This window comes from Chiroxiphia lanceolata, chromosome 21 (assembly GCF_009829145.1).
Source record: "Chiroxiphia lanceolata isolate bChiLan1 chromosome 21, bChiLan1.pri, whole genome shotgun sequence".
NCBI classification, from domain to species: Eukaryota; Metazoa; Chordata; class Aves; order Passeriformes; family Pipridae; genus Chiroxiphia; species Chiroxiphia lanceolata.
Genome location: NC_045657.1, coordinates 1,837,567 through 1,864,916, shown reverse-complemented (window position 1 = coordinate 1,864,916; position 27,350 = coordinate 1,837,567). Strand labels below are relative to the sequence as shown.

General features: G+C 41.4%; 1 protein-coding gene across 1 annotated transcript in view; it reads right to left on the bottom strand.

Moving 5' to 3' along the window:
* TTLL11 (tubulin tyrosine ligase like 11) overlaps positions 1 to 23,273 on the bottom strand; it is a 36,522-nt gene extending 13,249 nt beyond the window's left edge. The window contains exons 1-7 of the mRNA XM_032708660.1: positions 22,899 to 23,273; positions 22,632 to 22,793; positions 16,064 to 16,160; positions 14,535 to 14,668; positions 8,971 to 9,546; positions 8,273 to 8,368; positions 7,616 to 7,734 (exon numbers count right to left, since the gene is read on the bottom strand). Of these exons, the coding sequence (XP_032564551.1) occupies positions 7,616 to 7,734; positions 8,273 to 8,368; positions 8,971 to 9,546; positions 14,535 to 14,668; positions 16,064 to 16,160; positions 22,632 to 22,793; positions 22,899 to 23,273 (1,559 nt within the window). The remainder of the gene's footprint in view (positions 1 to 7,615; positions 7,735 to 8,272; positions 8,369 to 8,970; positions 9,547 to 14,534; positions 14,669 to 16,063; positions 16,161 to 22,631; positions 22,794 to 22,898) is intronic.
* Positions 23,274 to 27,350: the final 4,077 nt, after the last annotated feature.

The window sequence follows — 27,350 nt, the reverse complement described above, 5'->3', positions numbered from 1 at the left end:
TCAAGACTCACTTACAATCTCTAATCAAATAACTGAATATAAGATATATTTAGACCCACTGCCTGACATTCACTTTGATGCCATGTGGAAGGACACTAAGCTGCCACCCCACTTTCCTGACCTTTTTCTTTTTGGACAAACCTCAAAGATTTCAGCAACTCTTGTGGCTGCACTACAAAGACTAGAGGAAGGTGATATATTTTTCCTTTTCTCTGTATTTTACCACAAAGGTTTTCTTTTTATTTAAGAATCATTGTAATAGGAAAAGAAAAAAGCGAAAAAGTTTCTTAATGATCAAGTTAAAATGTAATATGGTGTGAATGTCTATGAGATGTAATTGCTCCAGCATGTTTTGATACATTCAAATGTTTGGAAAGTTCAGATTTTATGGAGATATTTGTGACAGGTCACATTCCTCAATTTATCTCCAATGCTTCCTCTATCACTCACAAGAGATTTTAAAGAGCAAAAAGAAAAGAGATGTCAATAAAGAAGTAATTAGATTAGCTGCATCTCAAAACATTGTGATTCAAGTCTAATTGGACAAACTAGTCTCCATTCCCAATTTGATAACACAAACCCAGAGCTGGGCTCACCCCTGAGCCGGGGGCACTGAGCACACCAATTACTGCTCAAGCACACGACAGGTTTGGGCCAATTAATTCCACACTGCTGAAAATGAAACCTTTTCAGATCCTGCAACCCATATCAATTCTTGTCCATTAAAATTTCTAAATGAACTGGGCCTGTCATCAGCTCACTTGCTCAGTACATTGTAAGCACTTCCAGCTGTCCCTCAATATGGGGTCATTGCAAGAGCTTCAGAATTCACTGAATTCACTCTTTATGTGCAAGTTAAAATACAGCCTGTCCATTCAAGATGTGAGTGCTTGGAATACAATATGTGAGCAAACACAGACCTGCCTGCAAAACTCAACTATGAATAACAGCACTTTTTGCAATGGTGAAGGCTAAAATAGGAATAAATGTAAATTAATCTGTTGTCAAGTTATTTAATGCTGTGGTTGTGTGCATTCCAGTGATATTCCATAAGGTCTCCAGTTTATTAGTGAAGCATTGTAAAAATGAGAAGATGAAAATAACACTATCAAAGAGTGATATTAAGAAAAACCCTTTTTAAATACTGAATATTCAAACAGCACATCGTGCACCAAATTAGGATATTGTGGAGAAAAATATAGTGACTCCAAGCACTCTGTATGGGAGAAAACCTTAGTAACCATCAGGGATATTTCCTGAGGAGTGCAGAAATCAGATCTAGAGTGTTCCAAAGAAGAAAATGGAAGCTTTTCTGTAATATTTTTATATAACAATACATAAACTGCCCTCATAATACCATGAAGAACAACAGGCCATACCCTGAAGACTATGAATTTAGAAGGACTGGCAATGCATGGGAGAAACAAGGCTCATCCTCATTTCACAGCAGGAAAATGGGAGCAGAAGGAAAATGTTCTGTCTAAAGGTCACTGAATAAACTGCTGAATCAGGAACAGAAATTGCATCTTGTGTGTCCTAGTTCAGAGTTATTTTCACAAAATCAACTTTTCCTGTAATGGTTTGATAGAGAAAAACATTGAAGTGAATTACTGATTCCTGCTGTATCTATGCTAGGGATATGGTCCTAGCTATTTTTAAGAAGTATTATTATTACCCATTTTTAGTCATTTAAAACATTTCAGATTATATCTCAGATTAGAGTCACTTATTAATTATCTTTTGTGTGTTATGACTGCTGCCACAGCAGATTCAAATTATTTGCCTCTGTTCTGCACTCAGTATTGCATTTTCTGTTGTTCTACTACAACACTCTTGTGGCACTTTCCTCTAAGGGGCTCTTAAAACCTATGTAGAACTATCCTGTCAGGCAAGCACTACCAGATCCTTCCCTTCCCTTCATGGAGGGACATGGGAGTTTGAGAATTTCCACTTGGGCCTGTCCTAATCAATAGGAGAAAGCAGATAAATAACTGGAAAAGCAAGAACAGAGAGCAAGGATCAAGACACCACAACATCTGCTTCAGAAAACTGAACTGAATTGAGGCCAGGATGAGAAATAGCAGTAGAAATAAATACTCTCCAAGTACAGAAAAACAAAGTTAACATCTCAGTAATGTGAACTGAAGGAACATTGACAAACATCACATTTAAAAGTCTCCCTCACATGTCTAAGCCATCAAAAGCCGCCCGGGCTAATGGAACAGACAAGAATTGATAGTGGAGCTGGCAGGTCGCCTGATGAAGGAATAAAGCAGAAAGCCCTCTAGGAAAGAGAAAGGGGCTAATTCAATGTGCTTGCAAAGGGCTTTGCCACAAAGAGCCTCAATATGAATGCTGGGTCATTTTGACTGATGGAGAAAAAAATTGTGTCAGCCTCCAAAATGAAGCAGAGGAGAAAGATCAATCTCCAGAAAGCCACACATATGAGTTTATTCACTCTCGGGCAGAAATAAGGCTTGGAATGAAGAGGTGGTGCTCGAGAGGCATTTGAATAGCTGCAAACCCCAGCAGATTTCCAAGGGATAGCAGGAATCAACCTCAAGCTCCAGCAAAAGTCAATTAGCAAATGGAAACAAACCACTGATGCTGCCACAGCCGGGTTTGTTATGTGCTTATTTTGATAAGCACTAAACTCGCTCTATATAATACAAAGGGCACCGACAGCCCTGAGTAATGAATCCCTGAGGAACAGAATCCAGTTGCTCACAGCAGTGGAAACTGAGATATGTTACAGCAAGCCTGAAGAACAGTCATTATTTTCTGATCAGTGATAGCTGCAGCACCAGCACCCTCCCATCCAGCCTCTCCATATGCCTGTGCACTGAGTTCCTGACCCTCTTAAACCACCCCTGTCACATAATCATAACCTCAGAATAGGGATAGTGAGATAAACACAGTAATAAATGGCAAGAATGACTTTATCATCAAAAAATCTAGGATAATCATACTCTCGAGACAGCTCTGCACAGTGTATTTTCACATTTCCATTAAACATGACACAAACATCAGGGGAGGTTATGAAACTGAAGAAAAATATCTGGAAAATAAATGGGAGACAGCTGAACAGGTGATTTCCTGACTTTTTTTTTTTTTCTTAAGGAAGTACAGAACTGATCCTCGACATCAAGAAATTAAGAATAGCACCAGGATTTGGAAAATGTCTTTGGAACATACAAAAGAGATCCTTTACTGCAAGGCTTTTTGAAGTAAAGACCTCTTGCAGTTCAGTGACAAGGTCAGAGCCATCGGTCACAAGCACAGCAGGTGATGTCTCCTATAGAAGCTGCCACTGTAAAATAAGTCACATTTAAGTCAGAATGTCTGTTCAGTAGAATGCCCAGAAATTAATTCATGTTTTCATCAAATACAGATGACATTCTCCCCCCAGAAACTATTAATTTTGTCCTCTATCAGAGAAAGAAATCATTTAAAGTGAGAAAGTTCTGTAATCCACACAGTGGAAAAAATGAACCATCTTTTTTGTGCAAGAGGAAGATCTTTTGAGTAGTAAGTTCTCTACAAAACCTTGACTGAATTTCTCCCTAACTACATAACAGTAAAAGAATAAAATAAAAAGCCAGTCTGACAGACATTAATATTTAGAGGGTGCTCTCAGAACAGAGTGACATTAGCCAGTGTTTGTATGCTGATCTTGCAAAAATCTGAGAGCGACCACATTGGGGTTCTTCCTGCTCAGGAAATTAGTTAATCATATTTGACATTTGCTAGAGCCACAGAGTCCAGAGAGGAGAATTGTACCTGACATATTTTAAAAAGCAATAAAAAAAAAAATCAGAACATCACAAATAAATTTCAAGGCTGATTTCAAACAGAAAAGGCACTGCAGTGGCACGGGTAGAGAGTAACACCCAAGGAAAATAAACTAGCAGTGAGACAGCAAGGGCATCATAGGTAATAAACCAAAAGCACTCAGTTTGGAGGGCACAATGAATTGATTGTTTTTGTAACAGCCATAGATTAGATTACATTCCATTTCCAAAGTGTTTCAATTCTTTCTTCTGTCAATGACTATTTCAGAACTGAATAAAAGTCATTATATTACTTAGGGGGCTGCACCTTCATCCTCTCCAGCAAGGAAAAAACAGATTTTATTCCATGAGCAACTCATATTTCTAATGGCAGGCGTGCCACAAGGCTGTGATTTCTTTATCAAAAGAATAAAATGCTTATTTTCTGTCTTGAAATATGTAAGAAACCAGGAATGTAAATGCAAGAGATCACACTAGGACACAGAGTAAACAACAGCACCCAAAATACAAAGAAGTCCTTATTATTGCTGGATTAATTAGCATTAATAAACTAGGGCATAAATATTTTTGACAGGACAGGAAAGCGGGTCATTAGCATTGATGAGATGATATAAATGATCTTCCTAAAACAGTCAGAGCAGTCCTGCTCCAAGTGATCCTCCCAGTTTGCCATTATACCACCAGTCAAACATGTGACATCCAGTGGAGAACACTCAGCACTCACAGCCGGGACTGAGACTCCTTTTGGCTCCTCAAATCTAATGCAATTTGAAGAACAATGAATCCCTAATAATTAAACAAACACTGAAATTAAAACCTTTTACCACCATAAAGATTCCAAATTAGGCACAGAAAAACAGAAGTTTGTGAAGCCTTTTGAAATGGATTTTCTGTTGGAGGCACAACATACACAATGATTTGCATCAGTGATTATCCTAATTAAACTGCTGTTTACATAAGTAACGTTGATTTACTTTCCATGTTGTTAGGTGTCATTAGACCATTCATTTAACGGTGCAAATTTCCTGTAGGTGAAGCCTTCTCCCACCTTCAGCAGGCTGTGAACACCACCTCTGCTGCAAGGAGTGAACCAGAGCAAGTTTAATACTACACAAGCTTTAGACAAGTTTCAATCACACAAATAACTGTGTTTGTTCCAGCATGTCACTGGCCTGGATGATTGCCATGATCTACTCCAGCCTGAAAATCCACGAGAACAGCACTGCCACACAAACAAAGGCAAAGAGTTAGTACCTTATTATTTTATTAAATGTTTTACTTCCTTAATGATGAGTGAAACTTGAGTTCCACGTTAAGGATGCCTAAGGAAAACAGGACTAGTCTAAGAACCCATGCTAGGGCAGAAAGAAAGTCTACATTTTGACTCCTGCAAAATTCCAAATGAAAATGAATATTGTGAAGAAGAGCAAAAATGTAAAACAAACCATAGAATATGTAGTTGATCAGCTGCCTAAGTTTTAGAAAGGCTTTCAAAGAGCCAGGCACCACTCACCCTCTGGGTCACAGCATGGCTTGAGAACAGTGTCACTTTTTATTTTGTTTTAATTCCTTATGCTCTTTGCATTACAGAACCACAGTAAACCTTCCCTAAATGCTACAACAGAAGATATTTCCTCTATTAAATAAAAAAAACCCTCTCAGCATGAATTAAAAGTTGTTTAAAACTGCTATAGGCACAATATATGACCCACACACCTCAGTACTTCAGTGGCCAGGACAAATTCTTAAAACTAAGAAAAGATCAGTTCTACTGTGGAACCCCCATCATGTATATTTAAGTACATTGATTGGAACTGCAGATTTTCTATCACTAATTATTGGCAGTGCCAAGATAATTATTAGTGATCAGTGCACATAAAGACTGGAGTTGTGTTGGAAAAATTAATAGGTATGTATGGAATGATAAACTGATTTTAGTCAACTAACTTTCAATATTATACATCACATGGAAAGAAGGAGGAAAAAACATATCAAAACTCCATGAAGATGAGGAAAAATTAAACTAAAAAAAAATTCTGAGCTATTAATCTTTCCTGATAATGAAGTACTTCAGGATGACTTCTAAAACTCACTTTCATTTAGATGCTTCATTTATTTTAATCTGGGAGATAATTAGAAGGAAATCAAATCCATCTCCACAGCAGAATATTTACCTGAGATGCAGCTCAGACTTTTCAGTATTTCCCCTGTGTGTTCAAACTCTGTGTTATACATATTGCTAAAACTTTACTGAGATTAATGTCCATTACTTAATTAGCATCAAAACTTGAGTCTACAATCTTTGCTGATGTTAGAACAGGAATTCTTTCAGGGTTTTTTCTAACAATAGGCCAAATTTTACTGGAGAAGCTCCACACACCATCCCCAGTTCAACCTGGAAGCAGAGGGAGTAAATCTCAGCTGAAGGGTGGCCAGTTGTCACTCGAGTTCCTGCATATCCACACAAAAAAATTACCAGGGTATTGCCCTTTGCAGCAAGAAATGGGGTTGATTTATGGTGAAGACACAGAAATATTCATCAACAAGATGCTCTGTTAACCAGATTATCTGGAAAAAAAGCTGCGTCACTGATGAATTCTTGCTGTGAAGAGCCAATGGTTTATCTCATCGCCAACTAATCCTGTTATAAATTATTTAGCACTCAAAATGTATCAGAGAGGAATCCTCAGTTGAATGAGCCTTCCACACACACTGGCATCCTCCAGCAATTTATTTGTAATTATCATTTGCCTTTTTTTCCATATCTAATATGTAGTTAATGAATGCCTGACATAACTGCAGCAGAAAAAAAAAAAGGCACGACTAGTTACATAATTACAGGTTAAAAAATGATCTTTTTCAGCTCCATGCACTGAAGTAATCTTAAGGGTGGAGGTTAAGTACAGGCTATAAATTGCTTTGCAAAACGTTCTGTACACTGACCACAGCAACCTCTATGTGTGGCACTGCCTTTGAAGGAAGAGTTTGATCTTATAATAATATTACAATAATATTACAGAACTTGTAGGTAGTATCAGTCATGTCCTGTTCGTGGAACTCAGTCTACAAAAGGACAGCAAATTTGCACTTGAAATCATTATAGAATGTGAATAACATATTTCAGGGTCCCACTAAGTGCCAAGAGAAGAACAAAGCAGATATTCTAGTATGGAGGCAGGCCTGTGAGCAAGAATTCCCGGGGAAAAAATAATAAAAAAAATCTCCTTTTCATGTCTTCAAGAAACGGCTTCAAATAAGGTGGTTTATCAAAAAAGAAGATATGATTTCTCTCAGCCTTATCCCACCACTGGCATTCCTGTGCAAGCTGCTTCAGGCAGCTCCTCTCATTTCTAGATCACAGATTTAACTATGTTTATTATCACAGATCAAGGAAGCAATTTCTAAATACAATATTAGTACTTTTCAGCTCCAATGGGGCAATTCATTCAGAGTAATTTGTGACTTTCAAGCAAATTAATAAACAAACTTACAGCTCGTGACTGTTTTGAATAAAAAAAAGAGGCCTCAAGTACAAATAAATAAATCTGACTTACTAAACTGTTTGCACCAGTTAAGAGTAAGATACTCCAGGGGAACTGGTAAATCCTGATTTCCTATCAGTTTGTGGAACTTTTCAGTTCCTTCAGCTAAAACCTTGGCTCCTCCTGAACTTCCACCATTCCTGCAGGAAAGCAGCACGTGGCCAGTGCCAAGGTGGGAACTCAGTGTCCTGGATAAACTAATACAACTGGGAAAAAATATTTCACTGTTATACTTACTGCAAGGTACAGATGCAAACCCCACAGAAAATCAAACACACTTACTGGGCATCTTTCCTCTTTTTTTTCTGGGGGTCCACCAGGCGCAGAGTGTCTCTGATGACAGCAACTTTCACTTCTTCATCAACAGGGCTTGGGACATTCTCAAATACTCCAGGAGAAAGCTTTACATCACAAAGGGATAACAATTATTCACTACAGAACCAAGGATTATTTGCTCACATTATTGCTCAAACTTCACGCCCATCATCTATATTTTAAATATGCAGTGATGGATTACAAAGTACTTCTTCAAGGATACACAAACATCATCAGGTTTTCAGTATGATGTTACAGCAAATTGGGGCAAATTTCTCTAGGAAACTGAAATATTAAAAAAAAAATTGTTGCCGATGTTACTGTTTATATCATGTATACAAACATGAAAAAGACTATTACCAATCCCCTAAACACAATTAGCAACTGCAGGGGATGATGAATAAATGCATTTATGACAAAGATGATGGAGAGCTTTCACTATTCCAATAAGTCATATTTGCAGTGTATAAGATTAGCAATGATTTCGAAGCAGAAAATTACAGAGAACCTTGGAGGTTTCATATTAGCAGACAGCTTTCATCTTTCAAACATGGAAAAAAAAGCCCAGAAAACCCAACCTAAGCACTTTCATTCCAATATCACCATCACACTGAGAAGTCTTACCTCTTGCTCATGTTCTATTCTCATGCTGGGGTTTGCATTTACTTCTAGTAACATGGGCTTCAAGTTTTTCATCAGGAGAATGTCAAACCCTAAAATCTGTGCATAACAAGCAATATGTTACTTCAGTTCTATTCCCAGTGTTCTCCTAGAGAATGCAATGGTCGTCCATATGGCAACACTGAGGAAGAAACATTTGAGGGGCAGGAGATAAACAACTAAGAAACTCTATATACTGCTGAATAACTACAGAAGCCATTTGTCTTGGATACTAATGGCTCCTTTCACACCACCCCCATCCCTAAATACTGCATCTGCCAACACAGAATCTTGGCACCCGTGACAAGTGGATCTTCAAATTGCCATGATTACAGATGCATTAGGAAGCTGCAAATCTTCAATTCTAACATGCAGAAGATGGAAACTGGAGTGAATAATGTAAGTGACAAATTACACCCATTGAAAATCCTCCATATATGTTTAGGGCTGATGGTAACACAGGTCAGGAGACTGAGGTTTGACTTGGGCGAGGAGAACATAAGCTCTGAGCTCCCACAATGCTGCCCAGTGTGTGCACACACAGACACCCAACCAGTGATCAGCAACATCACTAAAGAAACATTTGGGAAAAGGCATTAAACATCCACAAAATTAATCCATGCACAGAAATGACTGCACTTCTGGCAGAAATTCCAACCTACCTGGAAGCAAGTTGGCCCAGGCTTTCCTGACGGGATGTCAGACTGATAGTAAACTTTCAGTTCTGGAGTCAGTGCAATAATAGTTTTAATCACCAGTGAAATTATATCTGACCAGAGCTTTTTGACATCAGCTCCTCTGGAAGACAGTCTGCACAGAATGCTTGAAAAAGTCCTCTTGCTGCCAGTGTTTACACTGTCAGAATGGATGAAATTCTCACTATGGATATTTAGTGAATAGTTGGTTAAGTGCATAAAAACCTGGTGCAAATTTTTTAAAGTGGGTTCTTGATAGGGCTCCGTACAAAACCTAGAAAGTCCATCTTTGGCTATATAAATCTCTAAGGGCTCTAAGGATTTCAGCAAGACATAAAGACGAATATCAAATTTCAGTTTGTCCACGAGCAGTGGTTTGCAAATATATTCCTGGACCACAGCTGGCCGGCTCTGGATGCTTCCTGTCAGCCTGATGTCACTGGGGTCCTTAATGAGGTAGATTCCATCCCCCTGGCAGCCTCCATCAGGCTTCACAATAAAAGTGGGCTTCCAGGACGGATCGCTGTCCTTCATCACCCGAACCTGGAAGGAAAAGTATTGCACTGAAAGGCACTGATTGAGGGGGGAAGAAGGGCTGACACTGTGAAAGCCAGTAAACAAAAATAAATAAAAACAGCATGATCACACCCCCAGAGTAGTGAACACCATGCAAAAAGGGCAGAGATAAACAGTGCTGAGAAGCACAAGGAGAAACAAAAAAGCATGAGTAGGGAATTACTAGTACACATAAAAAGTCATTTTATTTAACAAGCCGTTGTATAGATGATTTCAAGAACTTCTTTTTAATGTTCTGTACCAATTTGCAGAAGGAAATGTGGTATATCTCAGGAGATCCACCTTAGTAGTATATGAAACTGCAAAGTTAAACTTTTGTGCTATATTTTGAACAATAACTGACAAAGATAATCATTAACACATTAACACAAGATGCCTTATTTATTCAGGTATGAATGCAAACAGTACCAGAAGAAGGAAAAATAAAGTAAAAATTTGGCACTGACAATACCTTTTTCCCCCACTGTGAATATTTTTCATAATCAGATGCCCAGTGTTAGTAAAACTGGGAATGTTGAGCCATGTACAGATATAACCAGGTCACTGACACATCTGCTGAGTATCAGATTTTTCTTGTTACATGCGTATTTCCCACTGCCTAAATAAACTTCAATTTATTACTCGTATAGCAAAAGTCAGAACTGCAGAGATGGAGATGCCTCAATTAGCAGAGGTGAAGTTGAGAAAGCAAGGGGAGCCCTAACAAAGAAAGCAGTTAAAGAAAACACAGGATGCAGGTTACGGGTTTATCAGCTACTCGTGGGATTCAGAAGAATAAAGCACTTAAAACCTCGTCCTTTCAAGAGGGAGGGATGTCACAGCACAGATCATTCTTTTCTTGCATCCACACATTTCAGGGCACCAGACCTGCAGCTGCTACTCTCTCCCTCCAGCCAGGCACGTGCTGAACCGAGGCGGAGATCTGGTTTTTGCCCTGCGGTTCGCCAGCAACAACTGGAGATTGACTTTTAGAAGCCTGAGGACACAAGCTAACAAAGAAAAAACAATCAGTTGCTGCCATCAGGCCTGGCACTGCAGAGTGAGAGGAAAAAAATCAGCCCACAGAAAAAGGCTGAGCGTGGTCAGATCATTGTGATTTTCTCTGCCGTGACATTAAGCCATCGACCTCCATGAGAGGCCCAGCTCTGCCAGCAGTGACATTCCCAAGGTCTGAAGGACTTCTGGCTCCACCCTATCCAGTTGTTTATTTCATTGAGAGTCACACTCCTGCAGGAGAAACTCAAGATCTATTATCCAGACTAGGATTTTTCTCATGCACAGGTGTCACACTGACTCAGTGAAAGATCCTTCTCCAAAATAGGTCACTTTGAGGGATAAAATGCCTCAGTTGGAGGTCAGGCTTACATAAATGGGCACATGGATAAATAAGTCCAAGTAGATCAGCAGGCCTAGATGTGCAAAGAAGGAAAGTAGGATTTATGCCCTAGTCTTTTTACCACTATAGAATAATCTTCCCCTGATGTGACATTGCAGAGCAGAGGAGTCCTCTGGTTCACCGTTGTTGAACTCAGCATCACAGAGACAGACCTGGTTAATCTGAAGCCTCCATGACCAAACATCCCCTGATATGACTCTAGTTGGATGTGTGAAGTGCCAATTGTGGTCTACCAGGGCAGAAAGCTACACAGAACCTCTATGAAACCAGGTGGAACAATCTGCCTCCCAGGCTCACGTCTGCTGTTCACCCCTCAGGCTACTCCTGCTCTGCTCCAGCAGCACCTTTCCAAAGGAGATGATGCTTTCCAGGGACTATTGCTAACGATGCAACAGCAACCTGCTTTTCAAAAATACTGCATTGTAACAGCCACTGGTCTCAGAGATCTCATGCTTAACTCTACTCTTAAAATAAAAAGTAAATAATTTTCTCCATCTCTTTCTAGTTCATTTTTGATGGACTAGACGGCCTGGACATTATTGAGGCTTTCTTGTCCATCAAAACCTACACGTGGCAGATGAAGATAGGCTGGTGTGGAAAGAGGGAATAGTAATCCAGAGTCAGTCTGTTTTTCAGCAGATTGACTGTCTTGAAGAAAACAGATGGTTTCTTGATCTTCAAGGAAATTCCCAACAGTCATCTTCAAATTCTCCACAATCCCCTCAACTACATTCTTTCAAATTCTCATTATGAGGAGGCTTGTCCAGACTTAGAAAATTCACTCATGTAGGAAAATTAGTTCATATGAAATGAGATATTTCTGTGTCCTTTGCTTGACAGAAGGAAATTATCTTTAAAAAACACATTAACCATTTACAGTCAACAGCAAGAGGAGAGTTTGGGGAAAATCTGTGGGTTTGCCTTTCATAAGGAAACACAGGCTGAATGAATACAGTGTTCTGGGAAAAATGCATATAATGGGCTATAAGATTTGACAGCACAAAGACCAGAATATTCATGTCTATGCCTAAGAGGTATCCAAAAGCCGAAAACCTAATTAAACCACCAAAAATAAGCTATGCTAGAAATTAGACTGTCCAAATTAGATTCTTATTAAAAATTAATCATACTGGTCTATTCATCATCCTCACAGACAACACAAAGAAGGAAGTATGAGAACAATCAAGGTCCTTGTTTGAATCCCAAGCTAGTTACTTCTCAGAAACTCAAATTTAGGGTTTATTAGAAGTAAGTTCTTAGCACACACAGATTCTTCTCTGCTAGTGAAGAAGCAAGTACTGCAGCACCTGAGATTTGCTTATCTGTAACTCATCTTCTGTTAAAGTGACATGTTAGTAGAAAATGTTTTATAAAGTTAAAAATTGGCGAATATTGAAAATAGCTAAATACATATTTACTTAGTAAAATGAACTTTTAAGCCCTTGTTGAAAATACCCATCATCGTTTCAATACAAATGACACGAAGGGAACTCCCTTTTTGTTGGTACTTCCAATCTGAAGCTCATCCACCACAAACTCAAGAGTGCAGTTTTCTCACCAACTACTGGCTTTCACAGCACAGAAGATTAATATTGCCTGTAGTGTTTTCTACCTGAATCTAGGCATAGGGGAAAGTGGGAAAAGCTGAAAACATTTGATTTCATTATTGATACCTGTGTATGAAAAAGTTCACAATCATGTCTACCGAAGTGAGGCACAATAAGAATATTTGAGAGAGAAATCATTCTGAAATGTTGCAGTGCATCTGGGGAGGCAGTAAGACACAAACTCTCAAGGAGTTTCTTCTTTCAATAATCATTTCTATTACAGGCAAAATCTCACAGGTGTTCATTTTCAGTCCAGCCCTTTGCAACAAAATCCTACATTACAAACAGCACCAAACCATCTTTTCGTGTGTGACCTACAGCTACACTGGCACACAATTTGTGACCTTTGATAATTCATATTCCAGTGTATTCCAGCTCCTCCAGGGACACGTCTAATGTGCAGACACCACCAGTGCTGAACTCCTCCTGTCTGTGACCAAGCTGAAGTGCAGTCTCGGAGAGCTGACGTTTTTGGCAGCATTAGGGTCCCTCAGTTGCAAAGCAAACACCACCACATATGAACAAATAAGCAACAGAAAAGACTGGAGAACTCCTACTGAGAACTCACAAAACTGCAAGTGAAAAGTGTTCTGAACCTTTTATGGTTCACAGTGGATTTGGAATGTTTGGGTTTGTATTTTAACTTGTTCTGGAGGGGTTACACTCCGAACTCGTGTTAAGTAGAACATAAACTCTTACAACATAAAATATAATGTTTGATAACAAGAACTATGCTTTTCTCCAACACAGATGGAAGAACATATGCAAAGGAAACTCCTAGGAGTGTGTTACTGGACATCTGTTACTCTTGGAAGAAAACCCGGCTCGTTTTCCCGGCAGTGAGTGCTGGAGCAGAGCAGTGTTTATTCGCAGTGCCACCTGCTGCCAGCGCACGGGGCTGAGCCTGGTGCCTGCAGCTCAGCCCCTCCTGCCCAGCCCGGGTCAGCAGTGCCTTGCACCTCCCAAAAAACTCCCCAGCACACCCCCACTGCACCCTTCTCAAAGTTTACTTCCGAGTTATTTGCACTGGTTGACCCGTCGTCGCTAAACTTGGTCCTACAGTTTGTACAGCAGTAAGGCTGAAGTGCTGTCGGGATTTTATTCATTTTTACTGTTCCTAGCAGTGATCCAGCACACTTGACAAGTGTGTTAAAAAGAATAAAAACAATAAATATATTTTTTTAAAAAAAATAATTAAAAACAAAAATAATAAAAATATGTTAATGGATTCAATTGGATTGTGGATATGGTAATTATCTAAAAGGTAACACAGAGTTACACAGGAGTCTGTTAAAGCCCAGACCTTTTTCTCCTCACTTTTCCAAGCAAAGCACACTATGGGATGCAAGAAGACACTGGGTGAGTCAGACAGGGTTAAACAAACACACGCAGTATTTTAAAAATATTTGTAATAACAGAACAAAACACCAACACACAGCATCACTTTTTTTTTTTCCTCCAAAAAGCTGAAAAAGAATGGTATTTAATTACATTCTGAATAGTTAAACACAGCAACAGTCTGACAGGAGAAGATGTGAGTGTATTTAACAAGGCACAGTACAAAATGCTCTTCTGAAGGATTCTGATACAACAGGCCAAATGGACTAAAAAGACTCCAGTGCCAGTGAAGCTGGTGAAGCACCACACTCCCCACACTGCTCTGGAACCTCCTCAGGCCAGTAGAATGTGCAGGGAAAGGGCTTGTGGCTCTACCAGGTTCAACTTTCAGACCTCTTTACTGCAATGGCAGAGAAGCAGAACTGTTTTGAAGTTTATTCTAGAATATAACAAACAAAAGCAGTTTGTCCAGACTATGACTGATCCCAGACAAACTGGAAAAGATGTCATTCACAGCCCTTAGTGTGATTTTAAATAACTCAGTAGAAGACTAAAGAATTACATGGGTACAATATTCAACAAGTTGTACTATTCTGAGAGTAAAAGCAATCTACCTCAGCCACAAAGAGGGGAAGTTCTTCTGGCAGAATCCAGGACCGAGGATAGAAGTTATACTCAAGAGGAAACAGGTCCTGCATTGTTCTCATGGCCCGACTCAGGGTGATTTTCCGGACTGTCTCCATCATACCTGGGAAAAGAACAGTGTCTAGAAGTGACAAAAAAATCCACTCTCAAGTCTCACCCCAGAAGTAAATGGCTAATCATTACCCACCCTGCTGGGAAGGCATTCTGGTCACTGCTGCCAGTAAAGCTGAACACCTTTTAAAATTTAAAATCTGACAAAATAGTTGTAGCATTCCCCTGCCACATTTCCCATTGTATGTGTTACTGTAGCACAGTAGAAAAAAATTAATTACCAAAAATACAGCTCAAAGACAGAAAACTTCACTCAAATATTAACTGTTGTCTTTGCCATAATCCAAAATTATTTTTATTGCCTATTGTTCCAGGAATGTGTAAAAATGCCATTTGAATATAATGAACCACTTTGTGTTTACTTTGCAGTCATTTAAGTAACTGCATCACAAAGAATGGGTTATTTTGTGAACAGTAAAACAAACTCACATATATATTTTTAATTATGATTTATTTATATTTATTGAAATCCTGCATCCATTGGGAACATGACTAAGGTGTTATTTTTATGGAAAAGTTTCTAGTAAAACCCAGCATCAAGTTAGCACAACAGTCCTGGAAATCAGGTCTGGTTCTGAAGGGCTCTGGTTTGACTCCTGTGCAGCCACTTGCTAAGCAGGAATACAGAGAGGTAACATTCATCTAACACTGACTGAAACCACCACAAAACAACAGCATCCTACACCTGAGTGGGAACTTCCCTGAGGCAGGAGAAAGCCAAGGTAAAATAAAGCCTGGAGTTCGATATCTGAGGTTCTTATGCTCACAGCATACTAACAGCAGCAATAAATCTGAAGTAAAGGGCTTAGATAAGTCAATACTTAAGCTCTTAGCTCTTATTTAGAGAGATCTCAACAGGGATTAAATGGGGAAAAAAAGGAGCTTAAAAAAGTAGAAGAGTCATCATAAGATGAGGACTGACATGAACTCTTCAATATTAAAAAATCCATTTAAGGAATTCTGCTTCGAGCTTCTCCCCAAGATAAGCCAGAGTAGGAAACAAAACAGATTCTTTCCACTTTGAATCAAAACCAAATCCAAAGACACGGCACTGTTATCAGCACCAGATAACAGACAGTAATTGCACACTTCACTTAAATTATAGCCTGACACTCCAATATTTCCTAAATTCATGTGTTTGAAGTATTCTTCTCATCAAAACCACTTTCTCTCCAAAACAAATTTCAGTTCAGAAACTGTTCAAGAGACTCATTCTCATATCCTTACCCCCTAAGCAGAAATCACCTACCAAGCCCAGTAACATGCTAAAAATACTATCAGCTGACTAGGCAGATAATTCTCATTAAAAACACAGTAAAACACAGATATAGGTCAAATATTCACGTTTTTAAAGCATTTGTTTAAACCAGAAACAGAAGTCAAGTACCTGGAAACTTGTTGACTTGACCTGAGAAGATATTATTGTCATGAAACGACACCCCATGCCAATAGATATCGCAGGGCAAGCGGCGGCCAAAAGGAAACTGGAAGACAAGAGACAAGTTTTGAAGCAGGATGGGAATACCCATTCAAAGATGGGAATACCCATTCATTCCTTTCTTTTCTAAACACTCACAGTAAGTATAAACCACTCAAGAATAGTCTTCTGACTGTCAAAAGAAAACGAGTTCTGTATTTGGGTTACAAAACTAAAAATATTTGGATCGGTTCGAGGCTCTTAAGTTAACAAACCAGGAGAGGTTTTTAGAAACCAAACCCAAATGACTGAGAGGCACGAGCTGTACTGGGAAACCCCATCTAATGAACTACATCCAAGGCATGGCTCATTTATAATTTAAAATACTATTGCAGGGAATAAAATTCCACTAAGAAGGACTTAATTCTGGCACCTGAAGGCACAGCAACAGCGAGTGCCACCGCTGGGAAGTAAACGCTGACTTTGGGGTTGGGGTTTTTTTGGGGTTGGGTTTTTTTCCTTCCCAGTTTAAGGGATGACAAGTAACCACCAAGGGACACAAGCACTAGAGGCCATGGAGGAGTTGTCACTGCTGGCAGTTACTGAATCAACTCCTGCTCTTAAAAAACTCACCATTTAATGCCTAGTCCGTGCTCCCCTCTCCACATCCCTCTCCCAGACTGCACCCACACCCACAGGCCCTTCACCCCCAACCATGTGGCATCTCCACGAGCTCCCAGCCTCACATGAGCACAAAACAGTTCTGTTCTTTAGTACTTTATTTCAGGGAACACCTACAAGGAGGAATATTGCTCTAAATTTACAGTAAGTTAAAACTGCAAAGCACTTTCTGAGTAAGCCCATTTACATTGGTGTCCAAGCTGCAATAAATGTGAAATGGATACTCAAAGCAAGATATTTAAGTGAAATAATTGCATTATTCATTTATGTATATTCAGTTATAAGTATTAATTTATACAGTATTAATTCCTTTCTGGTACTAATAGCCTGTAATTAAAATAAAAGCTTGCAGTTGCATTAATCATTTGTTGAGCATATATATTTCAACTATTAAGAACTAAGGCAATTATTTCAACACTATTAACTGTTCCAGTTTCTTTTCCCATTCACACAAGATTTCATTGGAAATTGGAAACCTGCATAGTTTGTTTTCTATTATCAAAAAGACCAACCTTTTTCTAAGCAGTCTGAAGAGCTCAGAAGCAGCGCTGCCAATTACTGAGAGCAAGTTTCTAATAGTCATAAAGTGGTTTAAAAAAACCCAATTAGTTTTGTGTAAAGAAGGTTCTCTTCTTTTTCTCGCTTGTTCTCTTAGACACAGTCCCATTTATCAATCCAAAAAAATCCCTTTTTATCTGCAGCTCCATGTAGATGCCATTTAACTACCATATGGAATATATTCACAGGAATCACTTCTATGACTAGGCTATATCTTTTTCAAATAAATAAGCTATATTTAGCATTTTTAGGGCACATTTGCATTAAATATCTACCACTCTCATCCCCCAGTACCGTTTACTCTTTGAAAGAACCGCAGTATTTTGCAGAAATGTCTTGTTCCTTATTCCAAATGCAATTTTTCTTGCTTTAAAACATTTCTTTAAGCACTGGATTATTTTTTTTTCCAGTATGACAGAAAAAAATAATCTCATAAAGCTTTTGAGTGCATTACTTTATTTGCTACTTTAATTAAAATTTCAGCTTCCTCTGTACATAGCCTTCAAAAATTAATTTAAAATGCTAATTGAGGAATGCATCCTTTCTCTGTTTCCTTACTCGCAGGGATGAGAAACTCAATTTAACAGAGCCAGTGAATTCTGCACTTATTTCATTATTATTCAGCCTGCAAAATCTGTTTTTGTACGAGTGAAAATTAATTCTGTTGGGCTCTGAAAGACAATCAGTGGCCTTAACCTCTCTCCACAGGTACATCCAGAATACAGATGCAGCCTTCGGTCTGAGAGCGCCCTTCCCACTAAAACCCGAACAATATATTTATTTCTTAAATGAAATTGAAATGAAAGGAACGAAATTTGCATTTATATAACACCTTTCATCTAAGGAGGATATCAAAGCACTCTACAAACACTGCACAGAAATGGTTTCACAGCAGATGAGGAGGGAGCAGCTCTGGACAGGAACGTGGCAGTGCTGCAGCCCCACGTCAGCAACTCAGCATGGCAACGTCCCGAGGAACCAAGATTATCTGGATTTATCCAACAATGGCATCAAACTCCTCTGAACGAGCTGGGGAGGATTCTATCTATTCTGCACTACACTATTACATAAGAGCAGTGTTTGGAGAGGAGCCAACAAGTTCGATTATTTGGCGCCTCTGGCAGTGACAGGCAGATGGAAATTAATGTTGCTGTGGTAGAAGAGGAGTTTTCACTACATATCCAGCTCCTGGTGCAGGCTAAAAAGAAAGATGGATATAAAACCTCCTATCTTCACCTCCCCTGTGGCAGCTGGAATAGCTTCACTATCTGGTGCCAAAGCCAAGATGGTCCCAACCACAAGGGGACAGAGGGTGTAAAGGTGACTGGAGCCATCCTTTTTAAAAATCTTTTTTTATTCACATTTGGAGAACATTTGTCTGAACAAAACAAACAAGAAGTCATAAAGAGAATGGCATTGTTTCCACAACTTTGACACCATTAACAATCCATCATAGTCAAATCTGCGAGGCAGGTCACTTCTACCTTTGGATTAGAAGCCAATAATTTAAACTGTCTCACGGGTCACATCAGCCTGTTCCATCATCTTTAATGACAAGTTAAATGACTCGTCTTCCAGTCAGCCTTTCCCAGCATACAATTTCCAGCTATCCCTTTGCCTCCACACAGCCTGGGCACAGCGAGACAAATGGAACACTCGACGCTGGGATATTTGATGCCCGAGACATCTGCTTCTTCCATTTTCCTGGTAATTGAAAGCTTGCTGAAGAAATAATTTATTAAGTGATGAATAAACTCGAGATGCAAGCTCAATTTGTGCCCATTATTTCATTTGGCATATCATGTTCATTTAAAGAGTCTGTCACGCCGGATCAGATGGTCCGATGTAGCGATGGGAATTGCTCCACTGACACATGGAAATTCTGCAATGCTTTTTAAAAGGTCCACCCCAGACAGGCCTATCACAGTTGATAATTTAATTCACTCCAAATTCCCACAGCTGAAAGAAGAAAGTTGGGGTTTTTTCCTGTCTTTTGCTTATGGTAACAGAATCTCAAATGTCAACTTGCTCTGTCTTGGACTCCTTCACCCCTTCCTCATGTATCAGTGCCACAGAATAAACTGTTCACCAATATCAGCCATGTTCAGAGTATTCTTAATTTTTCTGTGTCTTATTATGGCATTTACCATATGTCAGTTCACTAATGAACTACTACCATGTGGCCAATTCTGTAATCACACGGTGCATTTGTGTCTTACTTCTGCAAATGGAGCACATTGCAGGGAACAGACTGTGACTGAAACCAAGCTCTTCCAGCAAGCCATAGAAACTACAGCCCAGAGGTTTTGGAATGCACAACTCAAAACAAACAAACAAACAAACAAAAAAAAAACAAAACCAAAAAAAAAACCCAAAAAAAAACAAAAAAACAAAAAAAACAAAAACAAAAAAAAAAAAACCAAAGAAAAAAAAAACCAAAAAAAAAAGGATACGTGACACCATAAAATGCTGAGAGAGAAAAAGTTATGAATGAAAAGGAGCCCACTTTAAAAAGGACATTATACTGTCTCCTGCCCAATAAAATATTCCAGCCAACACATCCAGCAGCAAATAGAGGAAACAGAAACAAAACAGAACCAGCAATGGGAAAAAATGTAAAAGAAGTGGAAAAGGAGAAGAAGGATCACTTGAAAAGTATTATACAAGGGATAACAGCAGAACAGCAGCCACTGAAACATCAGTATTTAAAATATCTGCATTTCATTACTGCTTCCAAGACTTTTTTTGCATATCTGTATGGATCCTACAAGCAACATCCGTGTTCCCTCTGCTGGTCCTGCTGTAACAGTGCAACCAGCTCCGAGGCTCTGCCCGTCGGTGACAGTGGTTTGAACAAATATTTTACTGCTATTTCTCTAAACATCTGAAAGGGACAGCTTTCAAAATTACATGCAGTTTGAATAAAGTTTTCCTTGGACTTCTCTTCTTAATTCTGTTTATTTTTCTCTTCAGATGCAGACCAGATCTTGACGACTGACTGCCTATATCTACTGAAGTCTGCCAGCTGGGAGGCAGGAGTTTGTCTTGCTCCCATCCTAGAAGAATTTCACCTTTGTGTTTTCCACAAAGTAACCAGCACTAGTTCAGAGTCAGAGCTAATACTGGTTCATTCCTCTTTCCACCTTCAGGATGGGGCGGGAAAAAAGGCAGAGGAAATGTGATTTGACACATATTTTCTTGTATCAATGTATACTTTTTTGACAAAAGGAAACATCACATTCATATTATTAACCTATTTGTAAGCTGCAAATATACAGGAAGACCTGAGAGTGACTTGTCTTAAGGAATGAGTTATCAGCCACCCAGATGGTGCAGTCAAGCACCACAAAATTCCATATTAGGCCTCTTCTTTATTAAGATACAAAGTGGCCAGAAGAGGAAGCAACAGACTAAATGAAAAATATTGACTGAAGAAGGAGATGGAGGAGAAAGGATATTGAGTGAGACAGAAAACAGAGAGATGAAGCAAAGGCAGCAGCGATTGCTGATGGGGGATGCAGAGCAGGAAGGAAAAAGCTGATTATTGCAACGCAGAGATTCATGAGAGGAACAAGAGCCTGTGAAACAAGTCAATTAGTAGGACAGAAGGCCAAGCGCAAGACACATGCAAAACAGTGAAATCTCTGGAAGCTATAAAGACCAAATTACCACTAAGTGTGGCTCGTTCCCAGCACAGTCTGCAGGGCTAACTGATACCAGTGATCCAGAAACACTCACTGGAACAGCTCTGGGCCCCCTGAACATAAAACTTAACCATTAAAACAAAGAAATTAAGTGTGAAGTCCCCCTGCTCTGTATGTTCCTGCATAGGACACGGAGCAAGGCTGCTGACGGACACTCCACAGGTGCACTGGGGGCTAAGAGAGGTAAATGTAACAGGTTTTAATTTCAAAGCTCCGGCGTGTTTGTTACTATTTTGCTGCACAAGCAGAAGTTGAGAACTGGGGCGCTCCTGCAATGAGGTTTTGAAATTCTCCCACTGGATTTAAATAACAAAAATCTTGAAACAAAGTTTTAACAAGCCAGAGAAGGAGAAAGCATCACACTCCCTGGCACGGAGCATACGTGTCTTTGTGGAATTAGGTATTTAGGACATTATGAATAAACTCGGTAACATTTACTGCCACTCAATCCTCCAGAAAATACATGTGTAGCATCTGAGGTTAAGAACAACACAGAATATACTGTTTGCTCCAAGTCTGTATAAATCTTGTTTAAAATGCACCAGGTGCACAGAAGTGTCATTATCTGGTGAGTGGGATCCCAAATGCAGCTTTGTGGAGCAGGTGCAGGTCAGAGATCACACAGCTCCATGCGAGCTCTGCACGCGAGAAACAGATCATCCTCAGGTTTTATCCTGCCCTTCCCCTCCAAATGGATTAAAAATACCCTTTTTCTTACACAACTTCCTCACAAAGTTCCTAGAAGCCATCTCAACTCCTAAAAAGCCATTTGTAAAGCTATCGGTAAAAGAAAATCTTTAGAGTTTGACAACAGTTTACCACCTATAGTAAGGTATATCTAAAAAATCTCTTGAGAAGTTAAACAACGAGTTCCAAAGCATCAGTTTTGTGCCAGCTCCCCTATTGCTATGACTCCAGTTCAGCACAGGCAGACACTGCTCACACAGCACAGAGAAAACACATGACTCAAGTAGCAGGATTAAAAAATAGCCATAGCTCCTCTACATAAAGTAAATTAGCAGGCTAAAGCCTGTTATGTGTGCTTTATTCAGTGGCTTAGCACTATTTCATTCATACACCACGCTCTCCGACACGCCTTTGAGATGATGGCAGCGGCTTTGCCGCGGGATCAGGCAGCGGATCTGCCGGCTCAGAGCTCCTGCCGCTGCCACGAGCGGGATTCCACGTACCCAAACCCCCAGGGGAGGGTGGTAGGGAGAAATGCGAACGCACATAACACGCCAAACATTTCCACATGAGGAGCAGGTTTCTTTCTTGCCCTTTCCGTAAGCGGAATATCTGACTGCCCCCTGCGCGATGGGAGGTCGCGATCATGAATCGAACCAGCTCCAGGCGTGACATGTGGTGAGAAATCGCCCCAGAGTCGGGGTGGCCCAGCCAGGACGCCCCCCCGGTTCAGCAGCTCAGCGCTGCTCAGGGAGGCAGGGGAGGAGGAGGAGGAGGGAGGAAGGCTTTGCCGGGGCAGACCCCGAGGGGAGGCAGGGGAGTCTCCCCAGCAGCGCAGCCAGGCCGGGCCGGAGCAGGGGCAGGAAGGGGGAGCCCCCCGAGGGCCGGTCCCGCCGCGGGGCGCTCACCTCCTTCCAGCGGAGCTGCCGCAGGCTGATCTTCAGCGCCTCCAGCGAGGTCTTGGCCTTGGAACTGTCCACTGTGACCCCGGGCCGCCGGCCGCCCTCGTCCCCGCCGCGCCGGCCCGGGGCCCGCCGGGCCCTGCCCCGCGCCGCCCGCCCGCCCGGGCCCTGCCCCGCGCCGGCCCCGCGCCTGCCCCGCTCCCGCTGCCGCTCCCGCCCGCCCGCGCCGGGCAGCGCCTCTTCCCCCGGGGCTGCCGCGCCGGGCGGCCCGGCCTGCCGGGGCTCAGCGGGCAGGGCCGGGGACCCCGGGGGCTCCTCCGCCTCCCGGGCTGGCTCCGTCCCAGCCGGCTCCATCCCCGCCGTCCCCATCCCCGCCCGTTCCACCCCCATGCCCGCTGTCCCCATCCCCGCCGGCTCCGGCTCCATCCCCGCTGGTTCCATCCCCATCCCCGCCGGCTCCATCCCGGCCGGCTCCATCCCGCCCCCGCTCCCCGCCCGTTGCCATGGCAGCGGCGCGGCCCGTGACCCGCTCGCCCCGCCCCCCGCCGCCGTGACGCGCTGACGCCGTCTCCGCCATTTTGGAAAGGGGCAGGGCCGCCCGCCGCTCCCGGGGAGGCCATTTCGAAGGGCGCGGGGCGAGGCCGCCATAATGGAAGCGGGCGGAGCCCCTCCCTCATGGCGGCTCCGCCTCAGGGGGGGCTGTGGGTGCGGCCGCCTGTGGCCGCCCTGTCGTTCACCACTGAAACCCGTTCCCGGGGGGCTCAGACACTGAATCCGCTCCTTACCGTGTGGTGGAGCGATTGTCATGTGAGCGCTGCCTCCTCACAAAGGGTGTTCCCACGCTCTGTTCGGGTTCAGCTCAATCAGTGCTGCTACAGCCCCTCATCTCCGGATTTTAAACACTCTTACACTGCCCGACTCAAACGCACTACAAGAAAGTACGGAAACAGCTTTTACACTGTTTATAATGGAATTAATAACCTTAACAGCAGCTCTGTGATCAACCTGAGCAAGCTGGAAGGTTGTCCGTGCCCACGGCAGGAGTTGGAACTATATCATCTATTTAAAGTCCCTTCCCACCCACACCATTCCAGGATTCTAGGATTCTGTGATATAGGAATCCCTCACCATATAGTTGCAATGAAATTGAAAACGTCTTAAAAGGGAGCAAAAGCAGATTTGGGGAGTTAAGGAAGCGCAGGGCAGTGGGCAGGCGGTGGCGCTGCGCCCTGGGAAATCCAGCCTGGATGCAGGGAATTCCGACACTTTGGGGGGAAAAAAGACAGGAATGGTCAGGATTCTGTGTGAAGGAGCGGTCACTAGAGTCTTGCCCTATATCAAGGCAGCAAAGAACCCATTTAAATGAGGGTAAAATTTAAATAAATGCTGCAAAAGCTGGGACTTCAGTTGGCTGCGAGTTAAAACAAAAAGGACTTGTCAAGACCACACTCCTGACTGTGGAACTCCCTAGGCCAGGAGATATCAATGTATCTTTTATCTGCTAAATCAGGTTATAAAAACAGCTGGATTAATCTCTCATTCTCACCTCACACACACACGGGTGTTTTACAGACACAACACGCCAGTAACGGTGGTTCCACACGGGTGGACCCTTTTCCAGAAGTCAGCTGTAGTTTATAAAGAAGAAAATTTAATTACCAAGACACTGTCTTATTTCAACAGCAAACTAGAGCTTCACCTGCAACACTCACGACATAGTTATGGGGCAATGAAATTGAGAACATGTTAAAAGTTTTTTACACCCATATTTTTTCAGTGCCTGACCTGTCTTCTGCCATGTACCCTTGCAGGCAACAAAGAAACTAATTAATTAATTAACTAGAGTTACAATGTGAAGTGACCAGGAAGGCTCGGGCGATGTAGCTCGCTCTTGGTTCCTCCCAGGTTGCTATTAAATGATGTGCATTTTTTTATTTTTATAGCTGTGACAGTTTTTAATTAAAAACTTGGGAGCGTTTCCATGTGCCAGCAGGAGCTTAGAGGGACCAGTAATGTTGGCAGGACGAGCTGTCTGGGTGGTGTCTTTTCTGTGTTCATCACTCAAGGTACACCCTTGGTCTCACCAACCACCACCAGATCACAGAATCACAAAGTGGTTTGGGTTGGGAAGGACATTAAAGACCATCCAGTTCCAAACCTCTTCCATGGGTAGGAACAAATTATGAAGAAAAAGGAATGTTTTGCTTATGTTTAACATAGGCACAAAAAGTTCAGTTGTAAGAAAAGCAATTCAAAGATGTTGGAGTGTGATTTAAAATGGTGACCTGACTCTGACTGTCTCCCATTTTACTGCCAGGCTCCCAGATGAACATTTTTTAACACACAGATTTATCCTCACCAATGTCAGCAGTGCTGAAGGAAAGCCAGGGAAAGAGTTAAGATGGGCCAAGGCATTAAGAGGCTTTGGAGCATGGGAAATACCAAACAAAATGACGGCAAAGGGGAAATATTTTTATATCTAATCATGATATATCCACATTTCTTACAGGCTAATAACAGACTAGTTGTTTCTCTGCCCGAGAAACTGTAATATATCAGATACCTGCTTTGCCCTGGACTGTGTGGAGAAAACCTTCATTTCCTGTTGAGATAAATAGAGATGGGCTGCAGTGTGCAGCGTGGGGTCAGGCTGTACGTGGCATTCAGGTACTGCAGGGTGGAGAGTAAAGTATAGGTTGGGTGGTAATGAGGTACAAGGTAATGCAGGAGAGCGTATCCTGCTGGATACTGCAAGCTGGATCTAGCAGCTGGAGAGAAATAGAAAACTTCAGATCATCTGTCCCCTGTGAGGAGAGGGGAGATTAAAGTTATGGTGTGCTGTTAAACATAAGCTTGTTTCCTGAGACCCTTGCTCAGAGGGAGTTGTTGATAAGAACAAACTGGTACTGTCTCGTGATAATAAGTGAACAAGAATGTGCATTCCATCCAGGAGAACTGTAATGTCCTGTACTCTCATTAAATTCAGGATGTCAAATACAACGAGGTCTAATTTTATGGGAATGGGGAAGGATACTGCCTGATTGTACAGTATTTTACTCATCTCTCAATAACAACTTCACACTCATTTACCCTAAATCATCACTTACTGGGTCATTATACCATGACAGGGCTAACCTGATGTTTGTGTGCACAGGTAACTGCCAGGTCCAAGCTGGAATCTGGGAACAAAGCAGTTTTATAGGTGCAGTAAGTGAACAGTGTGGGTTTCCCATCATGACAGTGTGCTGATCCCAGCAGCTCATACTGAGGGTGAACTGTGCTGCCAACCCGTGGTATATGGAATTCATGAGTTAGGCATGGGAACACATCAAGCTTATGAGGTTAAGTAACATTTTTCTTTAACAATAAATTTGCATTCTTCTAGTAAGCTTTTGTGTTTCTAGGTTGGGATCAAAATGTCTAGCTTTTCCCTAGCATCATAAGGACAGTAACTGCACTCTTTTCTACATTTTTCTTTTTCAAAGAAAGCCAAGACAAGAAAAACCAAGTAACATGTAATTTACAAAAAGAACAAACCATCTTTTTAAAATATTATATAAAACTGGCCCCCTGCCAGAGGCAAATTTGCAGAAATACTTTAGTGTACTGTTCTGAAAAAGAACACATTCCTCAAGCTATTATTAAAAAAAAAGTTACTCATGAAGAACTATCCATCTGTGTCTGAAGTTAGTAGCTCTTTTTGCAACGACGCAACTTCTGTCAGTTGTACTTTTTCACAAATCAATAAGAAAGCAAAATGAAAAATCAGAAGAAAATAAATCTATAAACCAGCTCCTCCTGGAAAATGTCCGTGGTAGAGTTATGCTTCAGCCTGGGTTTAAATCCACATACATCACCCCTGCTGCCCATGTTTATGTTAGACCACGGAAGATTTGTGGTTGACCTACATATGCAAACAAAACATTTGCCGCATATTTGGGGTGGGGGGGATTTGCATGATAGAAAATGATGAAAATATGCCTAATTGTAGATGACATTTCTCATTCCCCAGTCCTGCTGCACAGCCCTTTGGAGCTGGCCATGCATGAAAGAGGCTGCAGTCCTGACAGGCAGATTGCCTGTGCCGAACCACCGAGACATTAAGCTTCTGTTTGTTCTTGAGCAACACAAATCTGGTATAATCATCTCACCAAGCAGCCCCTCTGCTCGCAGAGGGCACAGACGACACTAACTGAGGGGGCTGAAACCATGAGTTCCACATGTCACCGCTGAGCTCACGTCACATGCCAGCTTCAGGGACTCAAGTAAAGATTTTGTTTGCGAGTTTTCTTGGTTTTCCTCAAATCCCCAATGCAGAGGGTAACAACACACAATTTCAGTCAACAGTAGCTAATTTATCTATTCTTGCCTCCGTATTTCATCCCACAGCAGCATTTCTAGGAAGTCTGCTGGCGGGTTAGCATACCAGAGACTTTGCTCTAAAAATTGCACCAGCACAATAAGTATTAATAATGTTGATGAAGTTGCATGACAAACCCAGATCTCCTAGGATGGTAAAGCATGCACAGATCTCTCAGCTCTCACAAGGATGATATGGAAGTGCTTTCCTGTAACAGAGGTTTTGTCTGCCATTACTGGATGTCTGTCTGGTTGTTCTTGCTATGTCACATCTTATTTATCATTTAAAATCTTTGCAGCGCTGCTGTGCAGAAATAAGCGCTTAAAATGGTTAGAAGAAGGGAGGAAAATTCCTTGGCATCAAGA